Source organism: Heterodontus francisci, chromosome 19 (genome assembly GCF_036365525.1).
Source record: "Heterodontus francisci isolate sHetFra1 chromosome 19, sHetFra1.hap1, whole genome shotgun sequence".
Taxonomy (NCBI): Eukaryota; Metazoa; Chordata; class Chondrichthyes; order Heterodontiformes; family Heterodontidae; genus Heterodontus; species Heterodontus francisci.
In genome coordinates, this window is record NC_090389.1 from 55,819,340 (window position 1) to 55,843,122 (window position 23,783).

Below are 23,783 nucleotides of genomic sequence, written 5' to 3' on the forward strand. Positions count from 1 at the left end.
GAGAAGATGCAGCAACTTGCCGCCATCAAGGGTGGCCTCCACTGCACTGGATGTGACTTGTTCCATTAGGTGGTTGGTATGATTAGATTAGAGATACAGCACTGAAACAGGCCCTTCGGCCCACCGAGTCTGTGCCGAACATCAACCACCCATTTATATTAATCCTACACTAATCCCATATTCCTACCAAACATCCCCACCTGTCCCTATATTTCCCTACCACCTACCTATACTAGTGACAATTTATAATGGCCAATTTACCTATCAACCTGCAAGTCTTTTGGCTTGTGGGAGGAAACCGGAGCACCCGGAGAAAACCCACGCAGACACAGGGAGAACTTGCAAACTCCACACAGGCAGAACCCGGGTCCCTGGAGCTGTGAGGCTGCGGTGCTAACCACTGCGCCGCCCCTTTGAAGGTATGTGTTAATGAGGTGTAGTGTAAGGTGTCAGGGTGTGGTCCAGGTGGAACAAGAATTCTGAAGATGGCAGAAAGAATCCGCAGTATGTGGGCAAGACTCCTGGCCAAAGAAGTGGGCACGGAGGCGAAGGTGACGAAAGAACTCAGTGTCGTGTAGACCTCAAAATTGGTTGAGTTGGGGACATAAAAAGATGAAGCAGAGGCTCAGGCGTCAAGATTCACAAGCTTCAACAACTGTTGGATACCAACACCCCTCCAGATCCTTCTTTCCCTTTGCTTTCCTCTGGCCCATCCCTTCTTCCAATTTTGCCTCATGCTGTGTCTTCACCATCCCCTCTGACCTTCCCCTTCTCTGACCCCGAACAGTCAGTTCTCAGCAAAAGCCTCAGCTTCAGTCCCTTATCTCAATGAATTTCAAGTTTGCATACTGCTGAGCTCTTCTTTCATTGCCTTCGCCTCCACGCCCACTTCTTTGGCTAAGCGTCTTCCCCACACTTCTCTTTTCTCAGTCTTAAGATTTCTTGTTCCACCTGGACCCCTTTATCTGGCTTCTTGCCCTCTCTAGATCTTGCCATTGAGAACTGCCAGTGTGACATCTTCTGTCTCAATTTTTCTGCTCCCCTCACACTAATCTACCTCCCACTGAACTTACAGCACTCCATTCTGTCAGGTCCAACCCTAATATTATCATTAAACCTGCTGACAAGGATGGCACTGTTATTGTTTGGCGAACAGACCTCTGTTCAGCAGAGGCTGAACACTAACTCTCTGACACCTCCTTTTACCTCCCTTAGAGCATACCCAACTACCAAGCATCAAACCATCATTTCCAAGTCTGTCACTGACCTCATCTCCTCTGGAGATCTATCCTCCACGGCCTTGAACCTCAATCCCCTAACACTGCACGGTTCGCTCTGTCTCGTTTTCAAGATCCACAAATAGGATTGCTCTGGTAGACCCATTGTTTCAACCTGTTCCTGCCCCACAAAACTGATTTCGTCCCTATCTTGACACTATTTTTTCTGCATTTGTCCAGTTTCTTCCCGCCTATATCCGCGACTCTTCTGACAATCTTCATCAATGGATTACTCCCAAGGCCGCGTGCCAGTGAGTATAGAAATAGGAAAATACACCAGATGAATGCGTGGCTGGAGAGATGGTGCAGGAGGGAGGACTTCAAATTTCAGTGGCATTGGGACCAGTTCTGGGGAAGTTGGGACCTGTACAAGCCGGGCAGTCTGCACCTGAACAGGATTAGGACAAATATCCTTGCAGGAAGATTTGCTGGTGCTGTTGGGGATGATTTAAACTAATTTGACAGGGGGATGGGAACCTGAGTGCAGTCTTAAATAGGACAATTTCAGGGCAGGGAATAGGAGGTGGAAAATTAGCGAATGACTCTGAAAGACAGAAGAAGCAAAGGTTAAAAAGTGTGCAGCACAGGAATGTTATTGGGTATTTATTTAAATGCAAGGAGTATAGTAAATAAAGCTGATGAGTTGAGGGCGCAGATTGACACATGGCAACACGATATTGTTACTATAATGGAAACTTGGCTTAAAGAGGGGCAAGAATGACAGCTCAACATCCCTGGATATAGAGTTTTCAGGCGGGATAGAGAGGGAGATTAAAAAAAGGAGGGGGTGTAGCATTATTAGTTAAGGAATCAATAACAGCTTTGAGGAGGGGTGATATATGAAATGAATCAACAAATGAGGTCATATCGGTGGAGATCAAAAATAAAAAAGGGGCAGCCACGTCACTAGGAGTGTACGATATACCCCCAAGTAGTGAGAGGGATATAGAAGAACAAATATATGGGCAAATTTCTGAGTGCTAAAACTGTAGGGCAATAATAGTTGGGGATTTCAACTACCCCAATATCAACTGGGATACAAACAGTGTGAAGGGCACAGAGGGGACAAAATTCTTGAACTGTGTTCAAGAGAACTTTTTTAGCCAGCACGTAACAAGCCCAAAGAGAGGGAGTGCAATTCTAGATTTAGTCTTTGGTAATGAAGCTGGGCAAATAGATGAAGTAACAATGGGTGACCAGTTTGGAGGTAGTGACCATAATACAGTTAGTTTTAGCATAATCATGGCAAAGGACAAAGATAAAAAGGAGAAAATGTTCTAAATTGGGGGAAGGCAAATTTTACGAAACTGAGAGGTGACCTGGCGAAAGTGGGCTGGATACAGCTACTTGAAGGAAAATCACTGGCAAACCAGTGGGAGGCATTCAAAAGCAAGATACTACTGGCACAGTGTAGGCATGTCCCCACAAAGATTAAGGGTGGTATTGCCAAATCTAGAGCCCCCTGGTTATCTAGAAGCTTACAGGGTAAGTTAAAGCAGAAAAAGAAAGCTTATGACGATCACAAATATCTAAATAATTTAGAAAGCCTAGAGGAGTATAGAAAGTGCAGGGGTGAAGTAAAAAAGAAAATTAGAAAAGTAAAGAGAGGACATGAAAAATTATTGACAGGTAAAATCAAGGAAAACCCAAAGATGTTTTATCAGTACATTAAGTGCAAGAGGATAACTAAGGAAAGGGTAGGGCCTATTAGAGATGTACAAGGAAACTTATGCATGGATGCAGAAGGTGTGGGCAGGGTTCTGAATGTGTTTTTTCTCTCTGTCTTCACAAAGGAGAGGGTTGATGCAGACATTGTAGTTAAGGAGGAGTGTGAAATATTAGATACATTAAACATTATGAGAGAGGAGGTACTAGAAGGTCTGACATCCTTGAAAGTGGATATGTTGCCAGGACCGGGTGGATTGCATCCCAGGTTGTTAAAGGAAACCAGGGAGGAAATAGCGGATGCGCTGAGGATCATCTTCAAATCCTCACTAGATACAGGCGAGGTACCAGATGATTGGAGGTCTGCGAACATTGTACCATTGTTTAAAAAGGGTGCAAGGGATAGGCCAAATAATTATAGGCCAGTCAGTCTGACCTCGGTGGGTAAATTGTTAGAATAAATTCTGAGGGACAGGAAAAACTGCCACTTAGAAAGGTACGGATTAATCAGGGATAGTCAGCATGGATTTGTTAGGGGAAGGTCATGTCTTACTAACTTGATTGAGTTTTTTGAGCAAGTGACGGGGAGGATTGATGAGGGTAGTGCAGTGGATGTGGTCTACATGGATTTTAGTAAGGCATGTGACAAGGTCCTGCATGGCAGATTGGTCAGTAAAATAAAAGCCCATGGGATACAGTGGAATGTGGCAGGTTGGATCCAGAATTGGCTCAGGGACAGGAAACATAGGGTAGTAGTCGACGTATGTTTTTGCGAATGGAAAGCTGTTTCCAGTGGTGTTCCACAGGGCTCAGTGTTGAGTACCTTGCTGTTTGTGGTATATATTAATGATTTGGACTTAAATGTGGGTGGCATGATTGAGAAGTTTGCTGATGACACAAAAATTGGCCGTGTAGTGGATAGTGAAGAGGATAGCCGTAGACTCCAGAATGATATCAATGGTTTGGTTGAGTGGACGGGAAAGTGGCAAATGGAATTCAATCCAGAGAAGTGTGACGTAATGCATTTAGGGAGGGCAAATAAAGCAAGGAAATACACAATAAACAGGAGAATATTGAGAGGGATAGAAGAAGTGAGAGACCTTGGAGTGCATGTCCACAGGCCCTTGAAGGTGGCAGGACCGGTAGATAAAGTGGTGAAGAAGGCATATGGAACGCTTTCCTTTATTGGTCGAAGTATAGAATAAAAAAGCAGGGATGTGATGCTGGAACTGTATAAAATACTGGTTAGGCCACAGCTGGAGTATTGCATACAGTTCTGGTCACTACATTACAGAAAGGACATAATTGCTCTGGAGAGAGTACAGAGGAGATTTACAAGAATGTTTCCAGGGCTTGAAAGTTGCAGCTATGAGGAAAGATTGGATAGGCTAGGGTTATTTTCCCTGGAACTGAAGAGGCTGAGGGGAGACTTAACTGAGGTGTACAAAATTATGAAGGGCCGAGATAGAGTGGGCAGGAAGGACCTGTTTCCCCTGGCGGGGAAGTCAGTTAGAGACACAGATTTAAGGTGATTGGTAGAAGGATTAGAGGGAACATGAGGAAATACTTTTTCAAAAAAGAGGGTGGTGGGTGTCTGGAATTCACTGCCAGGAACGGTGGTGGAGGCAGAAACCCTCAATTCTTTTAAAAGGTACCTGGATATGTAGCTGAAGTGCTGTAGCCTGCAAGGCTATGGACCAGGCTCTGGAAGGTAGGATTAGATTGGGCGGCTAGTTTTTTTGGCCAGCACGGACACTATGGGATGAATGGCCTCCTTCTGTGCCAAAATTGTTCTGTGGTTCTATGACTTAATGGTTTTCAGTTTCCTGGCCCTAACTATCTCCTTTTCACCATGGATTCCAATTCCTCTATACCTCCATCCTTCAGTAGAATGACCTTGAATATAGATCCAAACACTCCCCAACCACCAGCACCCTCCTATGTCTGAACTTATTCTTACATTGAGCAACTTCTCTTTTGACTCCACTCACCTCCTTCAAAATAATGTGTTTCTATGGGTCTCAGCTATGTCTGCCTTTTTGTGGGATATGAGGAACATTCTTCGTTTCTTGCCTCCTCCATCACCCCTTTTTCCGGTACATTGATAACTGTATCAGTGCCATTTCCTGCTCTAGCCCCAAACTGCAAAATTTCATCTGCTTTCCCTCCAATTTCCACCCTTTCCTTGCTTTCACATGGTTCATCTCTGACTTTTCCTTTACTCAATTTCAGGGGATTGGCTTCTTACCAATATTCACTGACTCCCACAGCTACCTTGACTGCACTTCCTCCAATGTCGCTTCCTGTAAGAATGCTGTTACATTCTTCCAGTTTCTCTGTCTTTGTTGCATCTGTTCTGATGATGCCACCTTTCACACCAGTGCTTCTGATATTTCTCCCTTTGTCCTCAACTGAGAATTCCCCTCCGCTGTCACTGATGGGCTTCCACCATGTGCATTCCATTTCCTGCAATTTTGCTCTCACCCTTCCCCCCCACTCTCGCTTCCCAGAGCCATGATAGGGTTCCCCTTATCCTCACCTTCTACCCCACCAGCTTGCACATTTAATGGATCATTCTCTGCCATTTCTGACATGTCCCACATGATGCAATCACATCTTCTTGTCCCCTCCCCTTTCAGCATTCAAAAGGGACTGTTCCTTCCATGACACCCTTGTCCACTCCTCAATCATGTCCAACATCCCCTTCCCTTCCCGCCACACCTTCTCATGCAAGTGCAGGAGATGCAACACCTGCCCTTTTATTTTCTCCCTTCCCACCATCCAAGGCCTCAAACACCTTCCATGTGGAACAGTGATTGCATGTACTTCTTTCAATTTAGAATACTGTATTTGCTGCTCTCAATATGGTCTCCTCTGCATTAGGAAGACTAAATGCAGAGAGGGGATCGCTTTGTGGAGCACCTCCGTTCAGTTGATAAGCATGACATTAAGCTTCCTGTCGCCTGTCATTTTAATTCTCCATCCCATTTGCACTCTGGCCTCTCTGTCCTTGGCCTCCTACATTGTTCCAATACAGCTCAATTTAAGCTTGAGGAATAGCACCCCATCTTTCAGGTAGGCACTTTATAGTCTTCCGGACTCAACAGTGAGTTCAGCAATTTCAGGTGGTAATCTGTGCTTCATTTTTTCAGATGCCAGTTGTTGGTGATGATTTTGTTGTTTCTATTTACACTTCCTCTAGACTTATCTTATGCTTCTTTACTTGTTCCATTACCATCTCCATTTGCTTAGCACCATCATCCCTTTTGGCATTTAATCTATGCTGCCTTCCATCTTTTAACAGAACTTCCTTATTATTCTTTTCTCTCTTCCCACACCCCCAACCCCCACCCCACCACCCCGCCCCCATTCCCTGCTTAAAACTTGCTTAAAACCTGCTATATCTCTAACATTTTTCAGTTTGGATGAAAGTTCATTGACTTAAAATGCTACCTCTCTTTCTCTCCCCACTGATGCTGCGTGACCTGCTGAGTATTTCCAGCATTTTTTGTTTTTATTTCAGATTTTCAGCGTCTGCAGTATTTAGCTTTTGTAAATGCATTTACTCCTTCTATTACGTGGACTATCAGGTATTTCAGGTTCCGCTGCACCTTAAGTTTTGGGCTTAAATCTACACCAATGGATTACTGGTGTAAATGCAAGAAACTCGCATGATGTGTAAATGTGTGGCAAAATGTTTTGGCAGACATATCTCAGAAGTGGTGCAAATGATTTTGCGTGTGGTGATGTTTTGGCAGAAAACCGAGCGCAAATCAGTTAAGTGTGATTTTTTTTCGGGGAGTACTTTAATGCAAGAAGCCTTACAGGTAAGGCAGATGAACTCAGAGCATGGATCGGTACATGGGATTGTGATATTATAGCTATTACGGAAACGTGGTTGAGGGATGGGCAGGACTGGCAGCTCAATGTTCCGGGGTACCGCTGCTTCCAGCTTAACGGAGGTGGAGGTAAGAGAGGAGGGGGAGTTGTGCTATTATTAGTGAGGACATCACAGCAGTACTTAGAGAGGATATCCCGGGGGGACCGTCGAGCGAGGCCATCTGGGTAGAACTTAGAAATAAGAAAGGGGTGATCACTTTCGATGGGATTATACTATAGGCCCCCCAATAGTCAGAGGGAATTGGAGGAGAATATATGTAGGGAAATCACAGATAGGTGTAGGAATTATAGGGTTGTAATAGTAGATGATTTTAACTTCCCTAATATTGACTGGGACTGCCTTAGTGCTAAGGGATCAGATGGGAAAGAATTTGTTAAGTGTGTCCAAGATAGTTTTCTGAAGCAGTATGTGGATGGCCCTACTAGAGAAGGGGCTACACTCGACCTCCTCTGAGGAAATGAGGCTGGGCAGGTGGTTGATGTGTCAGTGGGGGGAGCACTTTGGGACCAGTGACCATAACTCTATTAGCTTCAAGATAGTTATGGAAAAGGATAGGACTGGTCCTCAGGTTGAAGTCCTAAATTGGGGGAAGGATAATTTCGATGGCATCAGACAGGAACTCTCAAAAGTTGAATGGGAGAGGCTGTTTACAGGTAAAGGGTCGTCTGGGAAGTGGGAGACTTTTAAAAGTGAGATAGGAAGAGTTCAGGGCCAGCATGTTCCTGTTAAATGGAAGGGCAAGGCTGGCAAGTTTAGGGAACCTTGGTTGACGAGGGATATTGAGGGTCTGGTCAGGACAAAGAAGGAGGCATTTGTGAGGTATAGGCAGCTGAGATCAAGCGAGTCCCTCGAGGAATAAAGGGGATGTAGGAGTACACTTAAGAAGGAAATTAGGAAGGCAAAAAGGGGCCATGAGATTTCCCTGGCAGATAATATAAAGGAGAATCCTAAAAGATTCCATAAGTATATTAAGAGTAAAAGGGTAGCTTGGGAGAGAGTAGGTCCCCTTAAGGATCAGTGTGGTAAGCTATGTGTGGAGCCACAGGAAATGGGCGAGGTATTAAATGAATACTTCTTGTCTGTATTTACCGTGGAGAAGGTCATGGAAACTAGTGAGTTCAAGGGAGGGAACAGCGATATCCTGGAGCATATCAACATTACAAAGGAGGAGGTTTTGGAGGTTTTGAAGCACATTAAGGTGGAATAATCCCCAGGGCCTGACCAGGTGTATCCTAGGATGCTATGGGAAGCAAGGGAGGAGATTGCTGGGGCCCTGGCAGTGATTTTTGTATCATCGTTAGCCACGGGTGAGGTACCGGAAGACTGGAGGATAGCTAATTTTGTGCCTTTATTTAAGAAGGGCAGCAGGGATAAGCCAGAGAACTACAGGCTGGTGAGCCTTTACATCAGTGGTGGGAAAGTTATTGGAAGGGATTCTGAGAGATAGGATTTATATGCATTTGGAAAGGCAAGGTCTGATTAGGGATAGTCAGCATGGCTTTGTGCGTGGGAAATCATGTCTCACGAATTTGATTGAGTTTTTTGGAGGAGGTGACCAAGAGGATTGATGAGGGCAGGGCAATGGACGTTGTCTACATGGACTTTAGCAAGGCCTTTGCAAGGTCCCACATGGTAGGCTGGTCCAGAAGGTTCGAACACATGGGATCCAGGGTGAGCTGGCCAATTGGATACAAAATTGGCTTGGTGATAGGAGGCGGAGGGTGGTAGTGGAGGGTTGTTTTTCAGATTGGAGGCCGGTGACTAGTGGTGTGCCGCAGGGATCGGTGCTGGGCCATCTGTTGTTTATCATATATATTAATGACTTGGATGTGAATGTAGGGGGCATGATTTGTAAGTTTGCAGATGACACCAAAATTGGTGGTATAGTGGACAGTGAAGAAGGTTGTCTAAGGTTACAACAGGATATAAATCAACTGGGAAAGTGGGCAAGGGATTGGCAAATGGAATTTAATGCAGACAAGTGCAGAATGATGCATTTTGGGAAGTTAAACCAGGGCAGGACATATACAGTGAATAGCAGGGCCCTGGCGAGTGTTGTTGAGCAGAGAGACCTTGGGGTGCAAGTACATAGTTCCCTGAAAGTGGCAACACAGGTAGACAGGGTGGTGAAGAAGGCGTATGGCATGCTTGCCTTCGTCGGCCGAGGCATTGAGTACAAGAGTTGGGACGTCATGTTACAGTTGTACATAACGTTGGTTAGGCCGCATTTGGAGTACTGTGTGCAGTTCTGGTCGCCGCACTACAGGAAAGATGTGATTAAGCTAGAGAGGGTGCAGAAAAGATTCACAAGGATGTTACCTGGTTTGGAGGGCTTGATTTATAAAGAGAGATTGGATAGGCTGGGTCTGTTTTCCCTGGAGTGAAGGAGGCTGAGAGGGGACATGATAGAGGTATATAGAATTATGAGAGGCATAGATAGGGTAGATAGCCAGAGTCTGTTTCCCATGGTAGGGGTGACTAAAACTAGAGGGCAGAGATTTAAGGTGAGAAGGAGGAGGTTTAAAGGGGATCAAAAGGGTAAAATTTTCACACAAAGAATAGTGGGTATCTGGAATGAGCTGTAGAGGAGTTGGTGGAGGCAGGAGCAGTAGCAACATTTAAGAGGCATCTGGACAGGTACTTGAATGAGCAAGGCATAGAGGGATATGGAATTAATGCAGGCAGGTGGGATTAGCATAGATAGGCATTATGGTCAGCATGAACGCGGTGGGCCAAAGGGCCTGTTTCTATGCTGTACGACTCTATGACTCTATGAGTAAACAGCAGCAGATTCTGGGACAACATATTTTAAAGTTAAGTGGGATGGGAATTTACAATATTACAACACCGTTTGGGTTGTCATATACCGATAGGCTTTGGACGTATTCTTGGAACTTTAGACCAAAAACGTAATAATTGAATTTTTATGATCGTTATACACTTCAAATTCCAGAAAGTTTGTACATTTCCTCTTGTCACAGCAATGCTTTCCTGGTAAAGACAAATAGGAATTTTTTCTTACTAAAATATTTTATTTTCTTCGGCAGCCATGGCCAGAGGATGCACTGGAACGAGTTGCGAACACCTTCCTAGAAACCCTGGATCTGACAGAATTTGAACGTGCCGAAGTTGTTCCTATTTGTAAATTCTTCCACACGACTGTTATTACACTGTCAACGAAGTGAGCCTGCCATATTAGATGACATTTTTGATATTCTGCTTTACATACCTTTGGAAGCTTCATATTTAAGAATAAAAACAGAAAATACACAATGAATTTTAGTGAGTTGAAAGCTTTAGGTTTTCAGAAAAAGTTGGTTAGATTTTAACTGGCCAGGTGGAAATGGGTCAGTCACACCCCATGAATCATAGGATCATAGGAAATAGGAGCAAAAGGAAGCCATTTGGCCCATCGAGCCTGCTCCTCTGGAAGAAAAACTTATCTCCTGCTCTTGATTTTTGTTAGATGGAGCCTGCCCAGCTGCCTGCCTGCAGCCATTTTTGGAGGGTTGAGGGGATGGCGGGTAGCTGACATTCTGTCATTGGGAGGGATTGCAACATGTGCCTATCCTGTTGAGCCACTGCTTCTTCCATGGTGCTCAGGCTCATCGCTCCCATCTATCTGCAGGAAAACAGATTGTAGGAAGTCTGAGATCGGTCGAAATCCCCATCCATATAGACCAGCAATCTTTTTAACCCAGCAGAGATTGTGGTGCAGAGAACTGCACAGACACCTGTGCAAAGAGCCTAGCTGCTGTATCCACAGAGGTGATCACACATTCCACGGGAGATAGCAGAGTTCTAATGACTCAGGCCAGAATGCTGCACAGCTGGAATTGGACTCCATGTTCTCAGACATGCTTCAGGACCTCCTAGGTAGATGTCCATTACCTCCAATAATTTATGGTGCATATCAGATCATTTACTTTTGTAGGATGGGCCTCTGAATTCTCCATCCTCTACAGCAGAGCTAGCACTTGAGCTAACCCTCGAAAGCCATCTTCTGAGCTAATCTTTCTATTAGTTCCTGCTCCTGCTTAATTGTGCTCTGTGAATCACCTTGTGCATCCCCCTTATAGCTCATTATCTAGAATCATAGAATGGTTACAGCACAGAACAAGGTCATTTGACCCGTCGTGTCTGTGCTGGCTCTCCCAATCCCCCACCTTTTCCCCATAGCCCTGCAAATACTTTCTCTTCAGATAATTCTCAAATTCTCTTTTAAAGGCCTCAATTGAACCTGCCTTCTCTACATTCTCAGGCAGGGGAATCCAGATCCTAACCCACTCGCTGCATAAAAAAGTTTTTCCACATGTTGCCATTGCTTCTTTTGCCAATCACATTTAATCTGTGTCCTCTGATTCTCGATCCTTCTGCTAATGGGAACAGTTTCTCCTCATTTAGTCTGTCCAGACCCCTATTGATTTTGAACACCTCTATCAAATCTCCTCAGTCTTCTCTTCTCCAAGGTGAATAGCCCCAGCTTCTTTAATCTATCCACGTAACTGAAGTTCCTCATCCCTGGAACCATTCTTGTAAATCTTTTTTGCACCCTCTCTTCACATCCTTCTGAAAGTGTGTTGCCCAGAATTGGACACATCACTCCAGTTGTGGTCGAACCAGTGTTTGATATAGGTTTACCATAACTTCTTTGCTTTTGTACTCTATGCCTCTATTTATAAAACGCAGGATCCCAGATGCTTTTCTTAACTGCTTTCTTAGCCTGCCTTGCCACCTGCAATGATTTGTGCACATATACCCCCCGATCCCTCTGCTCCTGCATCTATCCCAACTGGGGTGCTGAATTCTGTGCTGATATTTGAGAGGGATGGAAAGTGACAATGCTTCAATGGATGATACTGGTCCTCTCCAAGTCCTAGTGATGGGAAGAACTCAGAAAAAGGGGTGACATGACTACTCCCTTCAAAGGGTTCTTTCAACCACTGAACTTACTACCCACTTCCCAGTGGAATTGTGCTGACCACCATTTTAGCTGCTCACTGCAAATAGGTGGCTGAAGCTTCTGCAGGCAGGATCCCCTTGAATTTATGCATATCAAAGTCCTATTACATCAATGATAGCTTTTCTGCCAGGTGAAGGCAGGCCAGCAGCTGCCAGGAAGGACAAAGAGGAGCCCAAGGTATGCAAAAAACCTTCCTTTGTGCCTCCTTTGGGTCCCTCAAGGAACGTTGCAGCCTTCTTATTCCTGACAGGCAGCTAACTGTGCTGGGAGCATAAAATGCCCCAGTTCTTAAACTTAGGGTTGAACATCAATGGTGGGTAAGGTTTTCGAAACAATAATCAAGAAAAATTCAACAGGCACTTGGAGAAGTTTGAGTTAATTAAGGATAGCCAGCATGGATTTGTAAGAGGCAGGTCAGGCTTGACTAATTGAATTTTTTAATGAAGTAACAGAGAAGCTTAATGAAGGGAATGCAGTGGATGTTTTCTATATGGATTTTAAGACTGCATTTGACCACATAAAAGGCTGGTTAACAAAATTGAGGCTCATGGAATAGGAGGGTCAGTATCAGCTTGGATAAAAAATTGGCTTAAGGACAGAAAACAGTGAGTCATGGTAAATGGTTGTTTTTCAGACAGGATGTTCATGGTGTACCCCAAGGGTCAGTGCTAAGACCATTGCTTTTTTTGATATATATAAATGACTAGGATCTTGGAATATAGAGTAGATTTTCAAAATTTGCTAATGATATCAAATTTGGAGGAGTGGCAAACAGTGAGGATGATACAAACCACTTGCAACAGGACATAGATAGGCTTGCAGAATGGGCAGACAAGTGGCAGATGGAATTTAATACAGACAAGTGTGAGGTGATGCATTTTGTCAGAAGGGATAGGATGAGGCAATATAGACTTAATGGTGCAGTTCTAAAGAGTGTGCAGGAACAGAGGGACCTGGGGGTGCACGTGCATCGATCTTTAAAGATGGCAGGACATATTGAGAGGTGGTTACCAAAGCATATGGTATCTTGGCCTTCATAATTAGAGGCATAGCGTACAAAAGCAGGGAAGTTATGTTGAATCTTTATAAAGCTCTGGTTAGGCCACAACTAGAGTATTGCACACAGTTCTGGTCACCACACTTTAGGAAGGAAGTGAGGGTCTTTGGGAGAGTGCAGAGATTTACCAGAATGGTTCCAGGGATGGGGGATTTTAGTTACAAGGTTAGGTTGGAAAATCTGGGGTTGTTCTTTCTGGAGCAAATGAGATTGAGGGGAGATTTGACAGAGGTGTACAAGATTGTGACAGGCTTAGATAAGGTAGACAAAGAAAAGCTGCTCCTATTAACTGATGGTACAAGAACTAGGGGACACAGATTGAAGGTTTTGGGCAAGCGATGCAGGGGGAATATGAGGAAGATCTTTTTTATACAGTGAATGATAATGACCTGGAATTCGCTGCACACGAGGGTGGTGGAAGCGGAGACAATCAATGATTTCAAAGGGAAATTGGATGGGGACTTGAAGGAAATAAACGTGCAGGGTTACAGGGATCAGATGGGGAATGGGACTGACTGGGTAGCTCTACGGAGAGCTGGCATGGACTCGATAGGCTGAATGGCCTCTTTCTATGCCGTATATGACTCTTGAGTGCATCTTGAACTTAGTTGCACTTCATCCCCCAAACTTGCTGTCTTTGTTTCTGTTCGTGACTCTGTGACCAAACTATTTGGTAGCTCAACCTGTTAAAAAAGACTTGTGTGGAAATTTATATGAAACCTGAGACACTAAACACGTCCGTGATTTGTTCAGGGCAAATTATCACAAATTATTTAAGCCACTCACTGCATTTCATAAGATGGATAGACTAGGCAATCAAAGTTGGTTTTTGTGTTGACAATGAGAAGAAAGATTTGATAAAACCCATATTGTAATGTCAAATCTAATCGGGCAAGCCATCTCACACCACTTTGGTTTGAGTATAACTCAAGTATGGTATGAAACTTGGTTTAAAACTTTACAGTTGTTCTGGGAAAGGATGCTTTAAAAATGTAGTGTTAGGGAGCAGAACTCCAGTCACAGTGTGATTCACAATGTATTGGGGATCTTACCAAATGTGAATTGCATTCTGCATGTCTCAGACTGCTGTTTTAAGTTTTTAGAGGATCAAGACAACTTGCTTAGTCCACATTATGGCCGGGATTTTACTGAGCTCCTAACAGCGGGATCCATGGCGGGAGGGGGGTGGAAGACTGTAAATTTAAATCCAGTACACCCTAATCTTACCTTCGGGTTGCGATCCTCTGTGCGGCGGCGGGCACTTACGCACCTTCACTTTCCCGTCCAGGGAAAGCAAACGCCACCGTGGTGGGTAAGGGGGGAACATGATTTTTAGTGCTGCGGGGGAGGGGTCAGATTTTCATTATTAGTGTAGGGGATGTGGGAAGGGGTGACCTCTGCACTTTGTTCAGTTTGGGGGTGGGGGGAAGGTCAAGTGTTGAAGATAAATATTTTGGGGGGAGAGGGCAAATATTGAATTCAATTGTTATTGGGGGTGGGAAAGGGGTGATAGATTTTTAATTGGTAAATTGTATGAGGGGGTGGTTACTGGCGTCAGAGAATCTACCTCACCCGACATGATTGTAGGGGGGAGTGGGGGGCAGCCCAACCAGCTCATTTGCGGCAGGATGGCGGCAAGCGGCCTGAATGTGCAGGGCACCATCTTTATTTGCCTGCCACCACTCCTGACAGTGGGAGAAGATAATCCAGCCCTATGTCTGCTGAGTTTTCTTTTAAGAATTTGACACCAATGGGAAACCTCACAATATTTATTTGTTTTAGGTTTCTTCATGAGCTAAACCGGCACAATTATGTCACTCCCACATCCTACCTGGAACTTATTGCTGCTTTCCGTCAACTTTTAACTCAGAAACGTGATACAGTGAAAAAAGCTAAAAAGAGATACACAAATGGATTAGATAAACTGGCATTTGCTGAGTCACAGGTAAGTGAACAAACAATAAATAAAATACTCAAAATCTTACATCCTTCATGGATTGTCATTAGTTTTGAAATTAATTTGGAGTTTTGTATCCTCTCTACCATCTAATTACTGCATTAACAAAAGTATAAATTTCACCAAAGGCCACGTTGAGCCCAAGAGGCTTTTGTGAAATCATCAGTGCAGACTAATACCATTCATGATTAATTGAAAGATTTAATAAAGCAATTAGTCAGCAATTTGGAAGCAAAATAAAAACCCCATCTATTTATAAGTGTAGGTGTCAGCCATGGCTCAGTTAGTAGAACTCTCGCCTCTGATTCGCAAAGTTATAGGTTCAACTCCCGATCCAGGACTTGTGCACAAAAATCAAAGATGACACTCCAGTGCAGTACTGAAGGACTGCTGCATCATCAGAGGTGCTGAATTTCAGATGAGACCTTAAACCAAGGCACTGTCTACCATCTCAGGTGGACACAAGATCCCATGGCACTATTTTGAAAAAGAGCAGGAATGTTCTCCCTGGTATCCTGGCCAATATTTATCCCTTAATCAGCATCACTAAAAACAGATTATCTGGTCATCATCCCATCACTTTTTGCTGTGTGCAAATTGGCTGCCACACTAAACAATACTTCATTGGCTGTAAAGCACTTTGGGACTTACGACAGTTGTAAAAGGTGCTATACAAATGCAAGTCTTTCTTTTTACAGAAATAGATTAGTTTATAAGGCTGTAATCCAGAATGTCATCATGGAAAACTCTCATTATAAACTTTTCCATATGGCCCAAGCGTGTTCCAGGAAGCATAGTGTATTTAGTGATTGTGCTTCTGTCACATTGCAAATACTTCAGTGAGTTTGTCACTATCTCATAACTGCCATAATTTTGTGTACTTATTCATTATGTACACTAAAACAGATTCATTCTTAAAGTCTGCTGTTTTGAAATGCAGTTTGATATCAGATAAAATAAGGATGTTTAGTACTATTGAAAAATCTTCTGTAAATGTGAGATGATTACTCAGCCAATACCTTAGTGCTGTTTCAGCTCAACTTCACGATAAACCCTTCCTCAAACTATTTCAATTTGAAAGCTTTTCAAATATATTAATTTTAATAGGTTTCTAAGATCATAAATGATTAAAATATTAACATTTGTATTGATGAGAACAGAGCTAGTCTCCCCCTTTCCTAAAGCATGATGAACAAGATGGGGTGCAGTTCCATCGGCACGAGCAGCCTTCCAGTATCTCACCCAAATGTTATTCAATGTGTATGAGCCTAGCTAATGAGCACTGGTAGGTTTTTCAATCGCTGGCACTATCACAGCTGATCCTGGCCAAATACGGAAGCCACTGGTAGGCAATCTGAAGTGGAAGCCTTGGATGGCTATTGTCTCCTCTCCTTTACCCAACAGCCCAGAAGCCAATGTAACACCCATTGCTGTCATGACTGAGATCAGTTAACTCAGCACAGAGCAGAAATTGAATCTGACAGCTTCTTGATTGGCTATGCATAGTACCAAATAAAAGGGGTGCATTTATCATTATGCCCTCAGCGGACCTGGTGGATGAAATATTCACTACCTTTGCTATTACATACATAGAAGACTTTGACTTTCTTAGAGATAAATATAGGGAAATTTTTCTTTTTGTAACATGAAAGTCAAGTGGGTGTAATACTTATTGGTTGTGTATTTACATTAAAATGAGTACTTGATGCTATGCTTCTGTAGGTGGGTGAGATGAAGCTAGAACTGATAGAACTAAAACCAAAGCTGGAAATAGCAAAAGTCGAAAATGCTCACATGATGCAGGTAAGTCCAAAATGGAAATCAGTTTTCAACAGATTAGAAGCTGAATTTTCCTCTGAATTAGCACTGTTTTTAAGCTTTAGGGCTGTTACTGTAGTAAGCTGGAGTGGAAATGTCTACTGCCTCAAAACTGTGGGTCTAACATTGCACCCAGAATTTTCCAGCAGAAATTGACCATCCCTTTAAAAAGCTTACTGGGAGCCACATTTAAATGAGATCAAGATGGTGTGTTGAACTCCACTGGTCCATTTCCTCGAATGTGCAAGTAAACTATCTCTCAGATAGATGTTGTTTGGAGGAGGGCACTTTGTATGCTATTGAAGGTTGATGTTATTTTAGCAATCTATATAGTATTTTAGAGCAATTATTAAGACTTTTGTTGCTACTTTTAGTCATCTCAGTAGAAAGTAAAACTTTGAACTGGGGAATGGATCTCTCAGTGTTTCCTATACATTGTTACGACCAGGTGAGAAAAGTGTCTAGGGGTCCCTCTCAGCCTTCACCTGGTCTTACTGTAACAGGGTTTAATTTTAAACACATTGTGTTTTTAGCTCCCCCTTGGTGAAATCCTTGTTCACCGCTTTCCAATTGTAAGGTAAAAAAAAACCAGCAGAAACAGGCTTTCTTAGGTTTAAAGAAGTAAAGTTGAAATTTATTAAACTTAAATTCTAATTCAGTTAACGCCTACAGATGCATGTCACGCCCACGCTAGCGTGTATACACGATACACACGTGCAAATAGAGAGAAACGAGCAGGAGCAAAATTAAGTGGAAATATTTGAGGCAATATCTGAAGAATTTTTGTTATGGTTCTTCGAGCTCACTGTAGAGTCCTTAATTGTAGGTAGATCTTGATTTTCGTTGGGGCCCAGTATTTTTCTTAAACCTTGTTTGCTGTAGGAGACTTTTTTCTCTTGGAGTCATGTGTCTTCAGTGGATTCAGAGGCTTGTGAGAAAGAGATAGGAGCAGACAGGAGCGATCTTCTCAGTCCAGGAGCAAACAGACACTCTGTTCAAACTCTCTGTGGCCAGTTCAAAAGAAAACCCTGGAACAGCCAGTTAGCTGTGTGACCAGCTGGTCTAACCAGACCTGGCCCTTGTGAATTGTATCCTCCTTAGCAGGAAGAAATTTCTAAAACAGACTGGAGGCATTTGGAAGCCTCATTTAGGTGCCTTGATAACTAAAGTGGAATCGTACAATCGTACCTCCCAAATTATTGTGGCATGCTGTGCACTACATAACATCACAATGAAAAAAAGTTTGTTGCTGCTGGAACCTGAAGGCAATGATGATAAATGAGGAGGAAAAGCTCACTCTCCACAACATGAAGTGGGTGCACAGGGAGGAGAGAACATGGATCAAGACAGACAGCAGATAGAAAAAGGAAGACATAATTTTTATCCCAATTTTTTCAATGAAATTTGATGTGCCAAATCAAGCCACTTCACCCCTGCCTGTTCTCCCCTTTCACAAAATACTTCACTGTCAAAGTCCTTCGCACCAAATTCCGATCACCCATCACCCCTGTGCACGCTGACCTACATTGACAACATCTCATTTTTAAAATTCTCATCCTTGTGTTCAAATCCCTCCAGAGCTTCAACCCCTCTCTATCTCTGTGACCTCCACCAGCCCTAAAACCCTCTGAGATATATGCACTCCTCCAATTCTGGCCTCTTCCGCTTCTCCAATTTTAATTCCTCCACCATTGACAGCAGTGTCTTCAGCTGCTTAGGTCTTAACCTCTGGAATTCCACCTTAGACCTTTCCTCTTCTCTGCCACTGGTGTCTTTTAAGACATTCATTAAAACCTACCTCATTGACCACGCATTTGGTCACGTCCTAAAATCTCCTTATGTGATGTCAAACTTCATTTGATAACGCTGCTGTGAAGCATCCTGCGATGTTTTACTACATTACTCGCGCTATATAAATGCAAATTGTTGTTGTCAAAGCCTTTAGTCTATTTCTCTCTTAAGATAAAAGTCTACTTTTTCCCTGCTATCATCTGGACCTCAAAAGTTTTCAAGCAAACAGCGAAATAAACTCTAAACTTTATGTGCCAAACAGTGTTTACTTTGCAAAGAAACATTTATCAAAAGTTACCAATAAAAACATTCTGATCCAGAAGTGCCTGGGTGGTCAATGGAGTGGCTGGCCTCTTCCTCCAAAGCACTCACTATGATGTGAAAAGTAGAAGAGCTTGTTTAGCTGCATAAATGGTGGCACTTCCCCTTGAAGAGCCAATGTTACCTATAATGAACATTCCCCAGCTTTTACCAAGCTTCCCTTGCCAGCATGCCTCCAACCTTTCACAGCATGTCCTGTCTGTTTGCCTATGATTTCCAATGCAGGGTGAATGTTAATGCAGGATGAAAGTTTTCAGTGATGGTGGTCCTCGCCCAGTTGCTGATTATGGGCCAATTTTTCCTTTGAAATGAGAAAAGACAATGATTAAAGCACCTGAATGGTGGAGACACTTGCCCCACATGAATGCATGTATCCCATGATCATACAGGCATAAGTGTATTGTCTTTTACGCAAAGTATCCTTGCTAAAAGTGCCCTTGTGACAATTTTTTGTGTATGTGTTTTCCATAACACTCTTTCTCTGTCCGCATGTGTGTATGAGGGGGAAGGAGATGAGAGTAGAGTGGTAGAGGATGTGGATTCGCAATAGTGACTTAACATGCCTTGGCCACCCTTGTAAGGTCATTCAATCTCTTTCTGCATTTTGTTGGAGTGGTGGAGATGGCACTGACTGCCTCTACCACATCCCTCCAAGCAGCTGGAACCACCTTATAGTGCTTCTTGCCCGCAGTGTTGAAAAATTGATCCATTCTGGACCAGACTTCAACTAGCAACACTTTGACAGATCCATCAAAGAATCTGAGAACGCTTCCTGTTGCTGGCTCTTTTTCTCCACAAAGAACCCTATTTCCCTCCCTGCCAGCACTAGCAAGCCAATGAGGAATGGTGTTATCATTGCTACAGACAGGTGATAAGGGGTGTGGGTGGTTTCCACTGTTCACCTCCCAACAGACCGCAATTGTGATTTGTTTAAAATGATGAGATAGACCGTAAATGTTTTTAGGGTCAAATGAACAGACAAATGATAAGTTTTCTTGTAGGTTTAAAACAGAAGATTAACTATTTGTTAAACAATGTTCATTCCCTGAGATGTTCGCAACACCACTCACGCACACATTCACTCTCACATGTACTCTCAAGAGAAGAAAGATAGAAGGTAATGGGTAAGGGTTCAATGTGTGGTATTTGTTCGTGGTTTACGATAAATTGTTGAATCTTCTAAGTAGGACAGTCTCTTTTAAATGTGCAGGCCTGGGTGTTTGTAGTCTTGAACTTGTTGAGATGTTGTAGTTTTCTGGTGGTTAAGATTTCAGAATGGAGTTGGTGGTCACTTTCAGTTGTCTGCTGCACCAAGTGAAGTGTGGAATTAGCAGCAGGACCTCTTGTTTAAACTGCATCATTCCACATACACTGGCTGGACTTCTTCCTGTGATGTTGCTGTGATTTCTCTCTCTCCAGAGGATTACCTTTTAAGGTCAAAATTCATCATATTGGCATTTCTGATATTTGACATATGGCCTTCTTCCCTGGTTTGACTAGACCATGGATCAGGGTGTGGAATCCATGGTTATCTATTGATGTGTATCATTCTGTTAAGATGTGGCTACTTCACACCTTCTTGGTCTCAGAAGAACCCATTCAATTCAGGATGGGTGTAGTCAACACCGCTTAGTCTGGAATGTATCCTTTTGTCCTTTCGAGACAGTGAGGCAGTTTGAATACACAGGCCAGGTCAACTAATGGTGGCCATTTGCAGCACATTGTCCACTTTTTTAAAGGAAAAGTCAATTTCAAAGAGTTCACATTGAATAAAGTTTGTATCTTAAAAGTAGGAATAATATATCTTTATTGGGCACGACACCATTCTAAACATATCCTGCATTGGGAGGAAAAAAATCAACATGTTAATAGACACATGAGTGGGTGGTAATTCTGTGCCACCACTAACCCACCAATCCAGTCTCAGACTCTGAACAGAGAGTAGAGAAACAGCTAAAGCAATTTTCTGAATCCATTAAAATAAAAACAAAATACTGTAGATGTTGGAAATCTGAAATAAAAACAGAAAGTGTTCGGCATCTGTGGAGAGAGAAGGCGGCACAGTGGCGCAGTGGTTAGCACCGCAGCCTCACAGCTCCAGGGACCCGGGTTCGATTCCGGGTACTGCCGGTGTGGAGTTTGCAAGTTCTCCCTGTGTCTGCGTGGGTTTTCTCCGGGTGCTCCGGTTTCCTCCCACAAGCCAAAAAGACTTGCAGGTTGATAGGTAAATTGGCCATTATAAATTGTCACTAGTATAGGTAGGTGGTAGGGAAATATAGGGACAGGTGGGGATGTTTGGTAGGAATATGGGATTAGTGTAGGATTAGTATAAATGGGTGGTTGATGTTCGGCACAGACTCGGTGGCCGAAGGGCCTGTTTCAGTGCTGTATCTCTAATCTCATCTAATCTAAAGCTGAGTCAACATTTCAGGTCTGTGATCTTTCATCAGAACTGGCAAAAATTAGAAAAGTTTTAGGTTTTAAGTAAGTGAAGGCGGGAGGTAGTGATAGTAGGGAAGGTGTGTGATCGGGCAGAGGGCAGGAGAGATTAAATAACAAAGGTGTCATGGGACAAAGGCAAAGAGAGTGTTAACGGTTGTGGTGAACAACAAAGCATTAGTCCAGAAAGAGTGTTAATGGCAGAATAATGAGCAGCTCTGTTCAAAGCACAATATGAAAAACAGGCACATGGTTAAAAAAAAACAAAATAATTTTAAAAAATCAATAAATAAAAAAGGCCAGTCATGCTCTGAAATTGTTGAACTCAATGTTGAGTCCGCAAGGCTGTAAGGTGCCCAATCGAAAGATGAGGCGCAGCTCCTTGAGCTTGCGTTGATGTTCACTGGAACATTGCAGCAGGCCAAGGACAGAAAAGTGGGCAAGAGAGCACAGTGATGTGTTGAAATGGCAAGCAACCAGAAACTCGGGGTCATGCCTTCGGACTGAGCAGAGGCATTCCGCAGTCTACGTTTGGGCTCCCCAATGTGAGCAGCGAATACAGTATACTAAATTGAAGGCAGTACAAATAAATCGCTGCATCACCTGAAAAGAGTGTTTGGAGCCTTGGATGGTGAGGACCAAAGAGGTAAAAGGGCAGGTATTACACCTTGTGCAATTGCATAGGAAGGTGCCGTGGGAAGGGGATGAGCTATCGGGGTGATGGAGGAGCGCACCAGGGTGTTGAGGAGGGAATGATCTCTTCAGAATGCTCACAGGGGAGTGAAAGGGAAGATGTATTTGGTGGTGGCATGACGCTGGAGGTGGCAGAAATTGCAGAGGATGATCTTTTGGATGTGGAGGCTGGTGGGCTGGAAAATGAGGACAAGGGGAACCCTGTCACAGTTCTGGGAGGGAGGGAAAGGAGTGAGGGCAGAGGTACGGGAAATGGCTGGACACGGTTGAGGGCCCTGTCAACCACAGTGGAGGGGGGGGGGGACTTCTCGGTTGAGGTAAAAGGAAGACATGTCAAAAGCGCTGTTGTGGAAAGTTGCATCATCAGAACAGATGCATTGGAGACAGAGAAACTGGGAGAATGGGATGGAGTCCTTACAGGAAACAGGGTGTGAGGAAGTGTAGTCAAGGTAGCTGTGGGAGTCGGTGGGCTTATAGTGAATATTAGTGGACAGCCTATCCCCAGGATGACAGAGGAGTTGAGGAAGGGAAGGGAAGTGTCAGAGATAGACCATATAGGTTGGTAATTGGAAGCAAAATTGATGACGTTTTCCAGTTCGGGGCAGGAAGTGGCACCGATACAGTTATCAGTGTACCAGAAAAAGAGGTGAGGGAGGGGGCCTGAGTAGGACTGGAACAAGGAATGTTCGACATATCCCACAAAAAGACAGGCATAACTAGGACCCATGCAGGTACCCATAGCAACACCTTTTATTTGAAGGAAGTGAGTAGAGTTGAAGGAGAAGTTGATCAATGTAAGAATAAGTTCAGCCAGGCGGGGAGGGTGGTGGTGGATGGGGACTGGTTGGGCCTCTGTTCAAGGAAGAAGTGGAGAGCCCTCAGACTGTCCTGGTGGGGGATGGAGGTGTAGAGAGATTCGACGTCTGGAGTGAAGGGGAGGCGCTTAGGGCAATCCTTCCCTTGGCACCTTCCCATGCAATCACAGGAGGTGTAATACTTGCCCTTTTACCTCCTGTCCCCTCACCATCCAAGGCCCTAAACACACTTTCCAGGTGAAGCAGCGATGTATTTGTATTTCCTTCAATTTAGTCTATTGTAGTATAGTATACAAATTTAGTATACTGTATTCGCTTCTCACGATGCGGTCACCTCTACATTGGGGAGACCAAATGTAGATTGGGTGACCACTTTGCGGAGCACCGCCGTTCAGTCCAAAAGCATGACCCCGAGCTTCTGGTTTCTTGCCATTTCAACACCCGTGCCCTGCACCACCACCCCCCCCCCCCCCCCCCCACCCCGCTCTCATGCCCACATTTCTGTCTTTGGCCTGCTGCAGTGTTCTAGTGAACATCAAAGCAAGCTTGAGGAACAGCACCTCATTCTTCAATTAGGCACTCTACAGCCTTGCCGACTCAACATTGAGTTCAACAATTTCAGAGCATGACCGGCCTTTTTTATTTATTGTCTGATTTTTAAAATTATTTTATTTTATTTCTTAACCATGTGCCTAGTTTTCATGTTGTGCCTTTGGACAGAGCTGCTCATCATTCAGCCATTAATACTCATTCTAGACTAATGCTTTGTCGTTCACCACAACCATTAATACTCTTTTTGCCTTAGACCTTGACATCTTTGTTATTTAATCTCTCCTGCCTTCTGCCCTATCACACACACCTTCCCTTTTATTCTCTCCCCCACCTCTCCCCCCGCCCCCCCCCCCGCCGCCAGTTCTGATGAAAGATCACAGACCTGAAATGTTGACTCTGCTTCTCTGTCCGCAGATGCCGCCTGACCTGCTGAGTATTTCCAGCAATTTCCGTTTTTTTATTTCTGAATCCGTTAGATTGTTCAGTCTTGATGAATTGAATCTCTCTACAGGCAATAGGTTGTATAATAGTGTT

The 23,783-nt window shown here is 43.8% G+C and overlaps 1 protein-coding gene across 5 annotated transcripts in view; it reads left to right on the forward strand.

Moving 5' to 3' along the window:
• dnah12 (dynein, axonemal, heavy chain 12) overlaps window positions 1–23,783 on the forward strand; it is a 379,348-nt gene that overhangs the window by 263,237 nt on the left and 92,328 nt on the right. For all 5 annotated transcript variants that reach the window (XM_068051688.1, XM_068051689.1, XM_068051690.1 and 2 more), the window contains 3 exons: window positions 9,891–10,024; window positions 14,646–14,808; window positions 16,543–16,623. In XM_068051688.1, coding sequence (XP_067907789.1) covers window positions 9,891–10,024; window positions 14,646–14,808; window positions 16,543–16,623 — 378 coding nt within the window. The remainder of the gene's footprint in view (window positions 1–9,890; window positions 10,025–14,645; window positions 14,809–16,542; window positions 16,624–23,783) is intronic.